This window comes from Carettochelys insculpta, chromosome 6, assembly GCF_033958435.1.
Source record: "Carettochelys insculpta isolate YL-2023 chromosome 6, ASM3395843v1, whole genome shotgun sequence".
In the NCBI taxonomy this organism is placed as follows: domain Eukaryota; kingdom Metazoa; phylum Chordata; order Testudines; family Carettochelyidae; genus Carettochelys; species Carettochelys insculpta.
The window spans coordinates 64021047-64036058 of record NC_134142.1 but is presented as its reverse complement, the minus strand read 5'-3'; the positions used below and the strand labels follow the sequence as shown (position 1 = coordinate 64036058).

Sequence of the window (15012 nt, the reverse complement as noted above, 5' to 3'; positions counted from 1 at the left end):
TGCATATAGATGGTGATTGCTTGCAAGGTGAGGGCTCTCTACCTTTGCTGACAGATTTTCTACAGGCAGCATTTCTTCCCCCTACTGAACAGCAAGTACAGGTAGTGCTCTGGCAAGGGCAGGTACCCCATTTACTCTTTGAACAATGATTCCTGGATTGTTTCCGGGGTAGCTTTGTACTTGCCAGAGTAGCTTGTTGCTTCTCAGCTCCAGTTCTTAAGTGGGGCATGACTGAAAATGTTTTCTAAGCCAAAATTTTACTGTATGAGAAGAGGATAAAGATTTTCCTTTTTGTTCCCTGGTACTTATCTGCTTTCTCCCACTGTAACAAAGATAGGCACAGAACCAGACACATTAACCAGCAAAATATTGGGCTAGCTTAGCAATCACCAGAGGCTGTCGCTTAGCAATGGAATTCACAAGCCGTGCAGGGATAGCGGGAGTACCAAGATCAACCTACAGAAATTAGAACAGAAGGGTTTTTGTGAGTACATGAGTTAAGACTTTTCCCATTGAGTGTTTCCAATGGCCACACAGTCTAAGAATATGAATGTTATCCTCTATAATGAAGAGAGTCTTCAAAAAGTATTAATTACAAAGAAAAAGATAAGTTTAGCTTCAGACTTCAGTTATGCCACTAAAGTTGTCTGCCTACATCACACTAATGCTGTATAAGAGTCAACTCTGTCAAGTGCAGTGCTTAGGTACAGTTTGAGCAAACCTGTAGTTTGAGACTAATTGCTCAGTAAGTCAACTCCAAATTCATGAACTAGCTACTTTGAAAAACTATGCAAATTCAGTCTACACTATGCTCCAGAAAATTAAGTAGCCAAACTAAAGCTCTTACTCACTGAAAGTGTACTGTAAACAATGATTTTTATATCAAAATATATGGACAGAGATGCAATAGAACAGACAAGTGGAGAATGAGGATGAAGTATCTTAAGCAGAAAAAAGCTAAGCTGCATTAAATTCTATTTTAGCTCTGAGGATAACATTCCTACACAATACAGTTCCTTTCAATTGTTTCAACATAAGTAAACAGGCTTAGTCTGGATGCTACAAATGTAACATATCTGTACCATAATCCATTGAAATTTGAGGGGTATCCTGTCTCTTACCCCCTAGCCTGTTTCTCGCTCAACTTGGCAACAGAGGATGGAGTTACCACTGTTCTTTGGTTGTAGCTGGCACAATAATACAAATTATCATGAGTTCTCTGTCATGGAAGTGGGGGACTAGGATAGTAATTTTCCATTTCATTGTATTATCTTTAAATTTGTTACCAGTCAGATTCATGGACTTCACCCTTTGTGATAATGCAAGGGGGCAAGCTTAATTTTATCTTCACTAATCTGTAAGCCTTCTACTATGATCTCTCTAATTTGTCATCTCTCAGTGCAGTGCCAGTACATGCTCTCTCCTTTACTCACTTTCACTGCCTGTCTGGACCCCCCCGATGAGATAGGGGCTGAAACAAACATGATACTGTCAGAGATCTTGCATAATGATATTGTAGTATTTTCAATCTCATTCTTTCTACATTCTGGCTTTTTTTTAATAAAAGCTGCAAGAAAATTCAGACATGGTTTACTTTCAGTTGCAGAGCCACAAAAATGAAAAAGTACTTTACACAAAGTCAGTTTTGAGAGCTCTCTGTACAGGTAAGTGTATCTGTTTTACAGCTGGAAAAACTAAGAGTGGAAACTATGCCTTCTAGATTCTGCAAGTTAGTAGAAACCACTACCTGTCTAACACTAGGACATAGGGCACTTATTGGAGCTCAGTACATTACACGTGGGTGCTGTATAGGTTTTGCTTACTCAAAATCTTATAGGTAAGACATGGGACACACAACATGCTGTATAAACCAGTCTTCAGATGCTGTAATATCAAAGGGGCCTGCCTGCACAGAATAATGGGTCTTGACATGATTGAAACAAGTTTGTTGCCGTAATATCTTAAAAGCGGTTCAGAGGTCATATGATCCACATACCATTGTGCTCACAAATGAACATAGTATGATTTAAAATCTGCCAAACTATCACTGCAGCATTTGAAAATTGTGTGTGGTAGTTACTGGGACCAATGTTAATTTTACTTCTGTAATAACACCGCAGAAATAGGTTAGGTGACATCAGAAAGTGCTTAGACGCAGCTATAGAGAATGGATATATAAAAAACAGTTGCATGAAATCTCTCACCTGTGCCATGTAAATTACTCTTGTGAAGTCTTTTCCATTTACTTGATCAGGTTCCAATATCCAAGCACTCGGCAGAATCTCCCCTCGTACCATTTCTTTACAAGGATGAGGCATGGACTCATCGTAGATGGACTGAATAGCTAAAATCGACAAGGTTTCCTGCATATGAGAGAGCCAAAAACACTTATTTAGAGCAGAGATGACAAAAGAATGCAAACTTTTGGGACACTGTTTGAGTTAGAGTTGCACGTAATATACCGAGACACAGTCTGGTCCAAATTGCTACTGCTGTGTAGTACTCCTGAGGAAAGGTAAAGGCCTCTACCAGCTTGTATCCATTCATTTAACCAAAAAAAAAAAAAAAAAAAAAAAAGCTCTGAGGCTTGTCTTGTAATAGGATTCCTTCCTTATAGCTACAAGGAAAAGTGACCAATCCATTCACAATAATGACAGAGAGAAACAAAAAAAGCAGTCATGTAGCACTTTGAAAGCCAAACAAAATAATTTATTAGAACCTCTGTGCTTTATCTATTTTGTTTTTGTTCTGGTATGGCTATGATCTAAAGAAGTGGGTCTGTGCCACAAAAGCTCATCACCTAATAAATTGTTGTTAGTCTTTAAAGTGCTACATGACTTTTTTGTTGTCATTTGCAATAAAGTAGCTTAAATTTACTCACCTGTGCTTGCAACAAAGCCCGCTGCCTGCTGTGTCCACATATCTATTCTGGTGATACCATGACTGGACCTAACCAGGTTATTGACAGAATCACAGAAACATTCTCATGTTCCTCAGCTAACATCATATGTGCCATCATGTGCCAACAATGACCAGATGCTTTGTATATTGGACAGACTTCAAACTCTCTCAAAGAGTTAATGGGCACAAAACAGACATCAAAACATTCCTGATTCACAAACCAGTTTTAATGGAGTGGGCCATTGACTTAAGAGTTTGTGTCTTACTGAAGAAGAATTTTTCAGTCTGCTTTGGAAAGAAACTTGTGAACTCTCTTTCATAGTCAAATTCAGCACATTAACGTGGTTTCAACTGGGATGCAAATTTTCTGGGACATTATAGGGGCTCTTTTGCATACATGGCTTAATCTAATTCTTGACCCTGCCCCCCACCATCTGATCTGCTCACCTTGATATTTTTTTTTCTGATTTGTCAACCTTGATTACTGTTTTTGGTTCTCTAGGCCTTAAATATTGAGTCTGTTCTGGTATGGCTATGGTCTGAAGAAGTGGGTCTGTCCCACGAAAGCTCACCTAATTTTTTTGTTATTCTTTAAAGTGCTACTTGACTGCTTTTTTGTTTTGATAGTATATAGACTAGCATGGCTCCCTCTCTATGGCTATCTCTCTGTTACTATCTCTAGTGATAGATATCTGCCTGAGACAGCAGTGTTAAGAAACTGCAAATGGCTTGTTTAAAGAGAAGTTACTCACTGTAGTAACGATGGTTCTTCGAGATGTGTCCCTGTGGGTGCTCTACGATAGGTGTCGGGCTCGCCCCGGTGCCGCAGATCGGATCTTTCCAGCAGTTTCTGCCGGACCGCGCATGCGCCGGCGCGCGCCGCTCCCCTGCGCGCTCCCAGCCATGTGCGCGATCCGGTCCCCGCCAGTTCCTTGACCAACTGCCTCGGATGCTCCTGAAAAACACCAAACAGCGATCCGAAGCGGGGAGGATGGGCGGGTGGTGGAGCACCCACAGGGACACATCTCGAAGAACCATCGTTACTACGGTGAGTAACTTCTCTTTCTTCCTCGAGTGTCCCCGTGGGTGCTCCACGATAGGTGACTACCCAGCAGTAACCCAAGAAAGGCAGTGGGTAATTGGGTTATGTGCGGCTTGCCCCCGAAAGGACCGCTGTCGAGAGGCGGGTATCCTCTTGGAATACCCGGTGTAGGGCATAATGCTTGGCGAAGGTGTCATAGGATGACCAGGTTGCCGCTCTGCAGATGTCTTTTAGCGCAATGCCCTTGAAAAAGGCTGTTGATGCCGCCACCGCCCGGGTGGAATGAGCCCTAGGCGGGGCCAGTAAAGGAGTGTTTCGAAGTTCGTAGGACATCTTTATGCAGGACACAATGTGCTTCGAGATTCTCTGTGAGGAGAGAACCTCTCCCTTTGACCTGGGAGCGAGAGAGACTAAGAGTCTGTCCATTTTCCGGAAAGACTTAGTTCTGTCTATGTAGAAGGCCAACGCACTCCTCACGTCCAGGAGGTGCAGGCATGCCTCCTTGCTGGAGCTATGAGGCTTCGGGTAAAACGAGGGTAAAACTATAGGTTCGTTAAGATGGAACTCTGAAGAAACTTTCGGAACAAAGGCTGGGTGCAGCCGTAAGGTTACCGCCTCCTTTGAGAATACCGTGCAGGGCGGCGCTGCCATAACTGCTGCAAGCTCACTCACCCTGCAAGCTGACGAGATTGCAAGAAGGAAGGTTGTCTTTATTGTAAGGAGACAGAGGGAAACGGTGGCTAAGGGTTCAAAGGGTGGTCCCGTTAGCACGCTGAGCACCAGGTCCAAGCTCCACGATGGTGGAAGCAGTTTCCGAGTGGGGTACAGGTTTACCAGCACCTTCAGGAACCTGGTAACAATAGGATGGGCAAACACCGTGGGCCCTTCCTCTTCATGCCGAAAAGCCGATATAGCGGTGAGATGGACCTTCAACGAGGAGAGGGAGAGCCCGCCTCTCTTGAGGTCCAGTAAGTATTCTAGTATGGACAGGTATGGGCACTTCAAGGGGAGCTAACTGCTTGGTGGAACACCATGCAGTGAATCGAGCCCATTTCTGTTTGTAGGTCTTCCTGGTGGAGATCCTTCGGCTACTTTCTAGGACTTGTTGTACTCCCTCCGTACATGTACGTTCTAGGGAGCTGAGCCATGGATTAACCATGCTTGTAGGCGCAGGCCTCGGGGGCGTGGATGCACTATGGACCCCTGGGCCTGCGTGAGCAGGTCCGGCGCTACCGGAAGGGGAAGCGGTGGACGATCCAACATGCGGAGAAGCAAGGGGAACCATTGCTGTCGATCCCATGTGGGGACCACTAGGATCATGCGGGCTCTCTCCCTTCTGGCTTTCTGCAGGACCTTGTGGATAAGCACCGTGGGGGGGGAATGCGTAAAGCAGTGGGCCCTTCCACGAAATCGCGAACGCATCCCCGAAGGACCCCCGCCCCAGTCCTGCCCTGGAGCAGTATTGGGGGCACTTCTTGTTGTGCTGAGTGGCAAACAGGTCTACCTGGGGAAACCCCCATGCATGAAAAATCAGTCGTAGCAGATCAGAGCGGCTCTGACACTCGTGTGTGAGTGCGAAGTGCCTGCTCAGCTGGTCTGCCTTCACACTGTGAGCGCCTGGTAAGTACGAGGCTTTCAACATTATATTGTTGGCGATGCACCAGTTCCACAGCCGGACTGCTTCCGCGCATAAGGCACGGGATCGAGCTCCACCTTGTCGATTTATATAAAACATGGTGGGGAGATTGTCTGTATTGATCCCGACTACCTTGCCTTGTATGTGGTCTTGAAAGTGTTTGCAGGCATTGAACACCGCTCTGAGCTGCAGTATACTTATATGCAGTGACTGTTCTGTAGGGGACCACAGTCCTTGCGTCACCTTTTCGCCAATATGTGCTCCCCACCCTATGTGGGAGGCGTCGGTGGTGAGAAAAATAGAGATCTGAGGTTGGTGAAAGGGTACCCCTGTTAGCATGTTCTTGGGGTTTACCCAACATTGCAGGGATCTGTGCACCTCTGTTGTTGGCGATACCACCCTGCGGACGGTATGGGATGCCGGCTTGTAAACGCTCGCCAGCCAATGTTGTAGGTTGCGCATATGCAATCTGGCGTTCTGTACCACGAACGTTGCCGCTGCCATGTGGCCGAGCAGCTGCAAGCACGTTAAAACCGGCACCGTGGGGCTGTATGTAATGATTTGTACCAGGGAACCGATGGCGCAAAAGCGAGCGTCGGGTAGATAAACCCGTGCTGTGATAGAATTTATGCGTGCCCCTATGAACTGTATGTCCTGTGTGGAGTTGATCTTTGACTTCGCAAGGTTGATGACCAGGCCCAGCGAAGAAAATGTGTTTGCTGTTACGCGTATCATGCGTAGTACCTCCGCCTTCGAGGCCCCTTTCAGTAGGCAGTCATCCAGATATGGGAATATAAATACCCCCTGTCTGTGCAGGTAGGCTGACACCACTGCCAGGGTCTTGGTAAAGACTCTGGGGGCCGAGGAGAGGCCGAATGGCAGAACCTTTGTATTGGAAATGTTCTTTGCCGACCATAAACCGGAGAAAACGTCTGTGAGCCGGGTGGATTGTTATATGAAAATACGCATTTTGTAAATCGAGGGCTGTAAACCAATCTCCATCATCCAGTGCCGTGAGTATAGAGGCGACTGTGATCATCCGAAAGCATTGTTTGCGCAAGTACCGGTTGAGGCCTCGAAGATCTAAGATGGGCCTCCAGCCTCCTGTTTTCTTCTCTGTGAGGAAGTATCGTGAATAAAACCCTTTCCCCTGGAGTCGCTCCGGCACTCTTTCCACCGCCCCTATAAGCATCAGGTGGTCCACCTCGTGCTTGAGTTTCGCCTCATGGGAGGCATCCCTGAGATGAGGCCTGGGCGGAGCTCTTGGTGGTGGGCGTGACTGAAAGGGGATCACATAACCCGTGGCTATGATCTCTAGTACCCACTTGTCTGTGGTGATCTTTTGCCATTGTGAGTGGAACGGTCGGAGGTGATGATGGAACATTAATTGTGGATGACATTGCGCGATGGTAGTAATAGTGCAGCCCTCGACCTGTCCGTCAAACTTGTTGCCTTTGGGCCTGCCCCGAGGATGCACGTCCTTGTTGGGAACGTTGCCTAGGAGTTCTATGCTGTTATTGCTGTTGATGCCGCCCTTGGTCGTAGCCCCGTTGGTACTGAGCACGCTGAGGTTAGTATGGGTATCGCCTTTGTTGAGGGTAATACTTTCTCTTTCTGTATGGAGGGGTATAAATACCCAGGGTTCTGAGTGTGGCTCTTGAGTCTTTACTGGAATGAAGGACCGAATCAGTTGACTCTGCATACAACTTCTGCGTGTCGAAAGGGAGATCGACAATTTTTGCCTGCAGATCCCTCGGGATACTCGATGTCTGGAGCCAGGATTGCCTGCGCATGACCACTGCCGTAGCCGTTGAGCGTGCCGCCGTGTCCGCTACGTCCAGGGCGATCTGGACTCCCGTCCTTGAAGCTGCATAGCCCTCTTGCACGATGGCCTTCAGCACCGGCTTCTTATCTTCTGGAAGTGAAGCCATGAGAGAAGTAAGCCTGGAGTAATTGTCGAAATTTGTGGTTCACTAGATGTGCTGCATAATTAGCCACTCTCAGCAGCAGGGTGGAGGAGGAGTATACCTTTCTGCCAAATAGCTCTAGCTTCTTGGCATCTCTATCCGTTCGCCCCGCTTTGTACTGGGAAGTCTTCGATCTCTGCTGAGATGATTCTACCACCAGAGAATTTGGTTGTGGGTGACTAAACAGGAACTCCATGCCCTTCGCTGGGATGAAGTATTTCTTATCCGCCCTCTTGTTTATAGGTGGAGCGGAAGCCAGGGTCTGCCATATAGTAGTAGCAGACTCCATGATTGCTTCATCGAGCGGGATAGCGATTTTGGACGAGGCCAGAGGCCTCAGGTTTTTGAGGAGCTTGTGGTGGTACTTCTGCACCTCTGCTGTTTGGATGCCTTGCGTGAAAGCCACCCTTTTAAACAGCTCCTGAAACTGTTTGAGGTCGTGCAGGGGGGCAACATCCCCGGGGGCCGTAGCCTTGTCAGGGGAGGACAGGGAGGAACCACTAGGGTAGACCCCCCCTTGAACTCTCAGGGTCCTGCTGCCAGTGGTACACCCTCTCACTGGAGGCTTGCGAGGGAAAATCTCGGGGTTCCAAAATCAGCTTCCCTTGAGACAGCTGTGTTTCCGTCCCCGTCCGTGAGTGCCTGCGGGGGTACTGGGCGGTCGAGGGGGACCTGCCCCTGGGTGTATGCCTGTGGTGTCTATGCCCAGCGTGATAAGGACAACCGTGGCAGCACGGGCATGGTTCCTGGGATGGAGACCTGGACCACTCTCGAGGTGCATACCCCCGATGTCTGGGGGAGCGAGATCGTCTGGATGATTGAGACAATGGTGAAACTGGTTTGTGGTAGTACTCCAGAGGGTCAAATCCCAGAAAAGGCAAGGGTGGCCCGAGCCATGGTGACGTTGGTTGGAGGAACGGAGAAGGCGGCTCTGGGTATGCTGGGGGAGACCCATGTCTCCTGATTGGTGTACGCAGCATAAGGGGAGGACTTGTTGAGAGCAGCCCTGCAGCCCTGTCCAGAGAAGGGCTGCAGTGCCAGGTTTCGCTGCTGCCTTTCCCCTCCCCTGCGGGGCTGGGTCCGTCCCTCCCCGTGCCAGGGATCTCGGCCCCGCTGTCGGCGCTGCGCTCGGGACGCTCATCTGCGGTGCCGCGCGGGTGGTCTTCTCCAGTGCCTGCAGGCTACGTGCCTGTTGGCCCTGCACTGTTGGTGCCGCGGGGGTCTGTGCTGCTTGTGGTGGTGCCACCAGTTCCGGCGCTTGCCTGGCTGCCACTCTGAATGTGTGGGCCGGCTGCTTAGTAATCGGAGGCTCAGCCTCTGCCACATGCGCTGCTGCGCTGCCGCTTGCTTGTGACTGTGGCTGGGGGCTGTGTGCTATGCCCACCCTGCTCACTGTGACCGCCGGCAGGGATTGGGCTGGAGAGAGCTTCCTCCGTTTCTGCACCGAGGGGGTGAGGGACACCGCCTTCCTTTTATGGAGCCCTGTGGGTCCCTCCGGTTGAGGCCTCTCCGGCATGTCTGGCTGGAGGGCCTTATCAAACAGCAGCATTTTCAGCCGCATTTCTCTATCCTTTCTGGCTCTGGTCGTGAGCTTTGCACAGAAGGAGCATTTCTGGGTGATGTGTGATTCCCCCAGGCACCTAATACATTGACTGTGCCCATCAGAGGCCGGCACAGCTTCGCGGTACGACTCACACTTCTTGAATCCTGAAGAGGACATTGCGGTGAGTCTTTGAGCTGTTAATAGGGTACTTAGCACCTTCTCTGTGCCTGTTCCCCTCTCACTGACTCCAGCCTGCCGCAGCAGGAGGCCTACTGGCCTTCACGTCCCCCGGTTGCCTCCGCTCCTCCTTCTCATTACTAAGACTTTCTACTTATATATTTTTTGCAATAAAGAAACAAACAATTTAACTAAGAACTCTGAAAAGAAACTCTCAAACTCTGAAAAACTCTAAATATGCTGACTCTGGCCGCAGCCTGAGCAGATTCCGTCTGCAGCCGATGGTGGTTAAGAAGGAACTGGCGGGGACCGGATCGCGCATGTGGCCATGAGTGCGGAGGGGAGCGGCGCGCGCCGGCACATGCGTGGTCCGGCAGAAACAGCTGGAAAGATCCGATCTGCGGCGCCGGGGCGAGCCCGACACCTATCGTGGAGCACCCACGGGGACACTCGAGGAAGAACAGCTACATACAGCTTGGACCTGCTCAGCTGGTGACCTTAAATCTAATGGTGACCCATGTTTGGGTTCCAACCCAGAGGCTGGGAATCCCTGCTCTACACACATGCTCTACATCCTATTTCTGGTGCCAAACTATTCAAATACATCAGAAAAGTACCTAAACTCAACTGGTTTATGTCAAGTTACAAGCACTGTGAACAAATGGGAGACTTTTACATTTATTTTAATGGCAATTTAATGTCGCTCTTATGAGTTTTTGCCTATGAGCAGACATTTGGGAACCAGTTGTGTTCATATAGCAAGGGATGAATGTATAACAAATTGATAACAACACTAACAGGAAACCGCTGATGTGCTGTAAAGTTAGGTGAAAGAAAGCATGCATATATAGTGAAGGCTTGCCTATGTGCACAGCTAGCCAGGATGTGAATGACAGCCCTAATCTTCCTTGGGCACAGTTGCCATACGGAGTCTAATGTATATCAGAGCACCCTGCTGAACTCTTGGTGTGCAGAAGCAAGGTTCACGCAGCCAGTTAATGCATGGTAAGCACACAAAAATTCTGTGTAAAGTTTTGAGAGCGGTTTAACCAAATTTTTAAATAATTAAGTGACAACACTTGAAATAGGCTCAGGTTAGTGATTGTTTAAATTTCATGGTGAATCTGCAGAGAACCTAAAGCTTGTTTAAGTCATTAGTATCTCAGTCCAGCAACAGCAATCATTAAGCTTAATGTTTAGCATTTGAGTTGTCCAACTGAAGTCAATTGGACTGCTTGTGCTTCAATGCCATATTGCAGCCTAAATGCACACTTGGTATTTGTGTGTCTGTGTGGTGTTTTTAAACCAGATGCTTGGCTATGAATAATGCAGGAAGGCCATTTTAAAATTGTATTTGGTTGAGGCTCTGTCAACTTATTTTTATATAAACATTATGTACTAAATTGATAAAATGACTTGAATTTGTAAACATCATATAAACTTTGGTACTTTAAAATTGTATTTTGACTATTAATGTTTCAGGTATCTTAAGTTAATACTTTAACTAAATAACCAGAAATTCAATAAATTCCTGAGAGAAATTATATGGGCAAATGAACATAATCATTCTTACAATGGTCCTTTCTAGCCTAGAAATCTAGGAAACATTACTAGATGTTTTTAGTTTATTCTGATGCCTTCACGGTCATTTTTCAGGCATTCCTCACTCCAAATGGTGTGAGATAAAATCTTCGGAAGATCTAGATATTATACCCTGCTCTCTTTACTGCTGTATTACTGTCAGGTGTGAATAGTGAAGCTTTTGGAACTATGACTCTTTAACAACCCTAAGGCTGTGGCCACACTTGGCCAAAACTTCAGAATGGCCAAGCTAATGGCCAAATCGCAGGATACCAATGAGGCACTGAAATTAATATTTAGCGCCTTATTAGCATGTTGCCTGCTGCCAGCAGCACTTTGAAAGCACAGTGTTTTGCTTGCATGGGGCTTGGCTACACAGGGATCCTTTTTGAAAGGACCCTGCAGACTTTGAAATGCTCTTATTCCTATCAGCTAATAAGCAATGTTATTTTCAGGTGATAGGAATAAGGGGATTTCAAAGTCTGCAGGGTCTCCATGTGTCTGAGCTGCACAAGAGTGAAACGCGGTGCTCTCGAAGTGCTGGGGCTGGCAGCATGCTAATGAGGTGCTGAATATTCATTTCAGCACCTCATTAGTATCCTGTGATTTGGCCATTAGCATAGCCATTTTGAAATTTTGGCCAAGTGTAGCCACAGCTTAAGGGCAGTGCTGTTGCTTACATCTTTGCTCTAGCATCCTCCCTATACTGGGTTATTCCACAAACCCTGCTCCCGTATTAATAGAAGTATATTATTGTGCTGAGCCAAGATGCAGAACCTCTATGCTGTACTCACTCCTTCCAGAGCTGTTTATTGCCAAAGCATCTGACTTTCTGCATCAGCAGACAGGGCTGGAAAAACATTCCCTCTGGTATTCTACAAACTTGATTTTCAGCAGCACCAGCCATACACGCTGTTCAAGATTCAACCTCTCCAAGTTATTTTGCTCTCTATATAAATCTACCTTGCCATATAAGGAATCAGGTTAGAAGTTGAGGGTAAGCACCTGAACTCTCAAACACCACTAAGGACTCCGGGTCCTTGTGCTGTCTGTAATTCATAAGGGTGTACAACTATGGACTCTTTCCCCATAGTCCATCTTTTTTAACTGTAATCAAACAATTTAGATTCTGTACTTTCTAATACGTAGCTTAAATTTACCTCTTTGGCCTCTATGGTGATGCAGCAGAAATCCCGTGGCTGTTTTAGATAACACAATGAAGTGTCACTCACCAAATATACTGTAAGAAACAGAGGGGGGAAGGAAGGAGGGAAAAATCACACTTAGAAGCAGGTAGCCATGTTGCTATAAGGTTTTTTTTTGTTTTTTTTTTTTAAAAAAGAAACCTACTCCTGACCTGTGCAATTCATCTCTGCCTTCAAGACTTACAAATGTCTGTGTATTAAATTGTCCATGCTGGAAAAAGCAACACAGACTAGTGCAAAAGACAGCCTATTGCACCCAATCTCTATGGTTTCTGCCACTGCTGACTCTGTCCAATAGAATTAGAGACACATCTCTGGATTAGAGCAATGAAAGGAAAGCCATCTCCTTCAGTCAGCAGTGACATGAAACCAACAATTCAGAAATCAGCTACTTTAAAAGACCCTTGTTACAGATTTGGTCTCATGACTTTGTAGGCAATGTTATTTTCTGTCAAAAGCCATGCACATTTAGATGAAGTAAAATGCAAAGTAGTAAAACATTTATTTTCCCAACCACTTACAGTTTGCTACAGAAGCTAATATAGGTTGCACCTCCCTAGGACAACAACCTGGTCAGGACCTGACAGGTGTAGAACAAGAGAATTTGCCATCGAGGGCTTCTGCCCCCAGGTAGCTGGTGCTCCGCAGGCTGCTATGGCATCAGCATCCCTGTCAGGGTAATCAGGCCTGCTCTCCATGGCTGCAGGACAGCCAAGGGATTCTAACTCTGTCCCCTGCAGTAGGTGGGAGCTCCCTGAGCCTGGTCAGCAGAACCTTAGAGGTGCAACCTGTATATGACATGAGGTCAATAAAATACTGAATATTCTCACCACACTGGACAATAAGATCAATTTTTAGAAAAAAAAATAATGGTCAAAAGTAACACTTTGGCTTTGAATTTCCTCATTACGGAGGGTTTGCAGTGCCAATGAATCTTTCCTTTATTCTAAGGGTACGTCTACACTACAGAGATCTTTTGAAAGAAACCCTTCTGGAAGATCTCTTCCAAAAGAACTTTCGAAAGCACATGTCCACATACAAAAATGTGGATCAAAAGAGTGATCTGCTCTTTCAAAAGACAGCATCCACACAGCCCATGCGCTTTTGAAAGAACAGGCCGGGATCAAAAAAATCAGGTGCCATGAAGACTGCTCTTTCAAAAGAAGGGCCCTGCGGAGTGCTACATGTTTTCTTTAGAAAGAAGGCACTCCTCCTGAAACAGGAGTGGAAGAACGCTTTTCAAAGGAGTGCTGTGTTCTTTCGGTTTACTTTCGAAAGAACACTTTTTGCGTGCAGACGTGCCGTGGGATATTTCAAAAGAGCCCCCCATCTTTTGAAAAAATCTTTTGAAAGAACTTGCTAGTATAGATGCAGCCAAAGTGTCTGAGCTCTATAAGAAGGGTGTTCAAAAGAACCTGGGCGTCTGTGAATCAATGTTACTACAGCAGCTTAACACCAGCTGAAGATCTGATCCTATATATACAGTATCAGAACAGGTATTTACAAAAGCAAATCACTGGTTAGCAGTGGACAATGAGAGCCATGAACCAATTGCCATAAAGCTCCCAACTGATACTCACCCAGTTGAACGTGGCTTGTTACTTTCTTGTGTACTTGAGCTATCTTAATGGTTTTGTCATACAGATGCCTTTTGGCAGGGTCTTTCACCATGCACCACACACTGGAAAGAGGTCTTTCAATCACTCCAGCTCCCAAAAACCCATGCGTCGTTGCTGATGGGAAGACTTTGTAATAAACCAGTACCTCTTTTTCTGTACACTGGTATCTAAAGGGGAAAAAAAAAACCCAAAGTCCAGGTATTTGCACTAACAACAATCAAGTGTGTCAAAGTACACCAAAAAAGGAAAATGTCTGGCATACACTTACTTCCAACCAGCTGCTGCCTGGCAGTTGTAAAGGTTCCTCAGGTTATTTGAACAAGCTGCCATAACCTTAAAAAGACAATTCATGGACATAATCATTGGAGAGTTGTCTGTGCTATACATTGTGTTCACCTGCCTAACAACACAACAAGTGAGGCTGAGGAGTAAGTCTTAACCATGTAAGTACAAATTAGGTGTGTATACCCAGTCATTCCACAGTGGTAAGGCTACAGCTCCCCATTGCCTACTGTGGAAAGGTTGGCAGGACAGTAATAAAACTACCTCTCCAGAATAATCTAGTAAGTAGTGTCTCTCACAGAAGAGACCAAAAGGGATAGGTAAGTCAGAACTTCCCTAGCTCTAGTACAAGATATATATCCTTTGCACAATATTTAAACTTCATTGAAATTTGTGGGGTGGGAAAGCATTAGTATGAAATCATCATCCCAGTGATGTTGAAATGGTCAGCTAGAGTGCTACAATGAAGGTTTAACTCTGATAAACTTTTATAATTACTTGGAATGGGTGAAAACATTTGTTGCTCTACTTGTGCAGCTATCTAGAAAGCCTATTTTATCATGACAGATAGTTGTGGCCTGCCCTTTATTGGTCAATTATTTATGGAGCAATTATTTATGGATGGTCAGAGAAATGTAAAGGAAGCCAGGCTGGATTGGTAGTGTTCAGAATGATGTGTATTATTTAGAATTTTAAAGTAACTATAAAATGGTCAGGCCTACATTGGTGAGCACCATAATGGTGAAGGTTTGGCATGGGCAACAGGGTGTAGACTTTGTAAATTTCCTGACTCTGTTGCTGGAAATCTGCTCCACGCTCTGTTAGGAAAAAGTGAAATAAATAATGACCCTGCTCATTTACTCACCTCAGTGGTAGCATTAGCCAAAATGTGTTTGGACAAATCTTGGTATTCTTTTGTAGAAGAAGAGCTGATTGAAAGAGTTAGTCCATGAGTGAACCTATGGCTGATGCTAGCAGATGGAAGTGGCAACTCAACTCTGCTCCTCTCTGTGGAGGGTGAAAAAGTTATAGAAGTCTTTGAAATAGACAGAAAAATTC

The 15012-nt window shown here is 46.0% G+C and overlaps 1 protein-coding gene across 2 annotated transcripts in view; it reads right to left on the bottom strand.

Annotated features, from left to right (window-relative positions):
* Nucleotides 1-319: 319 nt before the first annotated feature.
* STARD9 (StAR related lipid transfer domain containing 9) overlaps nucleotides 320-15012 on the bottom strand; it is a 163600-nt gene continuing 148907 nt past the window's right edge. Inside the window, exons 29-34 of one of the 2 annotated variants that reach the window (XM_074997077.1) lie at nucleotides 14819-14961; nucleotides 13940-14004; nucleotides 13633-13838; nucleotides 12008-12087; nucleotides 2205-2363; nucleotides 320-456 (exon numbers count right to left, since the gene is read on the bottom strand). In XM_074997077.1, the coding sequence (XP_074853178.1) occupies nucleotides 355-456; nucleotides 2205-2363; nucleotides 12008-12087; nucleotides 13633-13838; nucleotides 13940-14004; nucleotides 14819-14961 (755 nt within the window). In that variant the 3' untranslated portion in view covers nucleotides 320-354. The remainder of the gene's footprint in view (nucleotides 457-2204; nucleotides 2364-12007; nucleotides 12088-13632; nucleotides 13839-13939; nucleotides 14005-14818; nucleotides 14962-15012) is intronic. The other variant, XR_012645953.1, reaches the window with a different exon arrangement.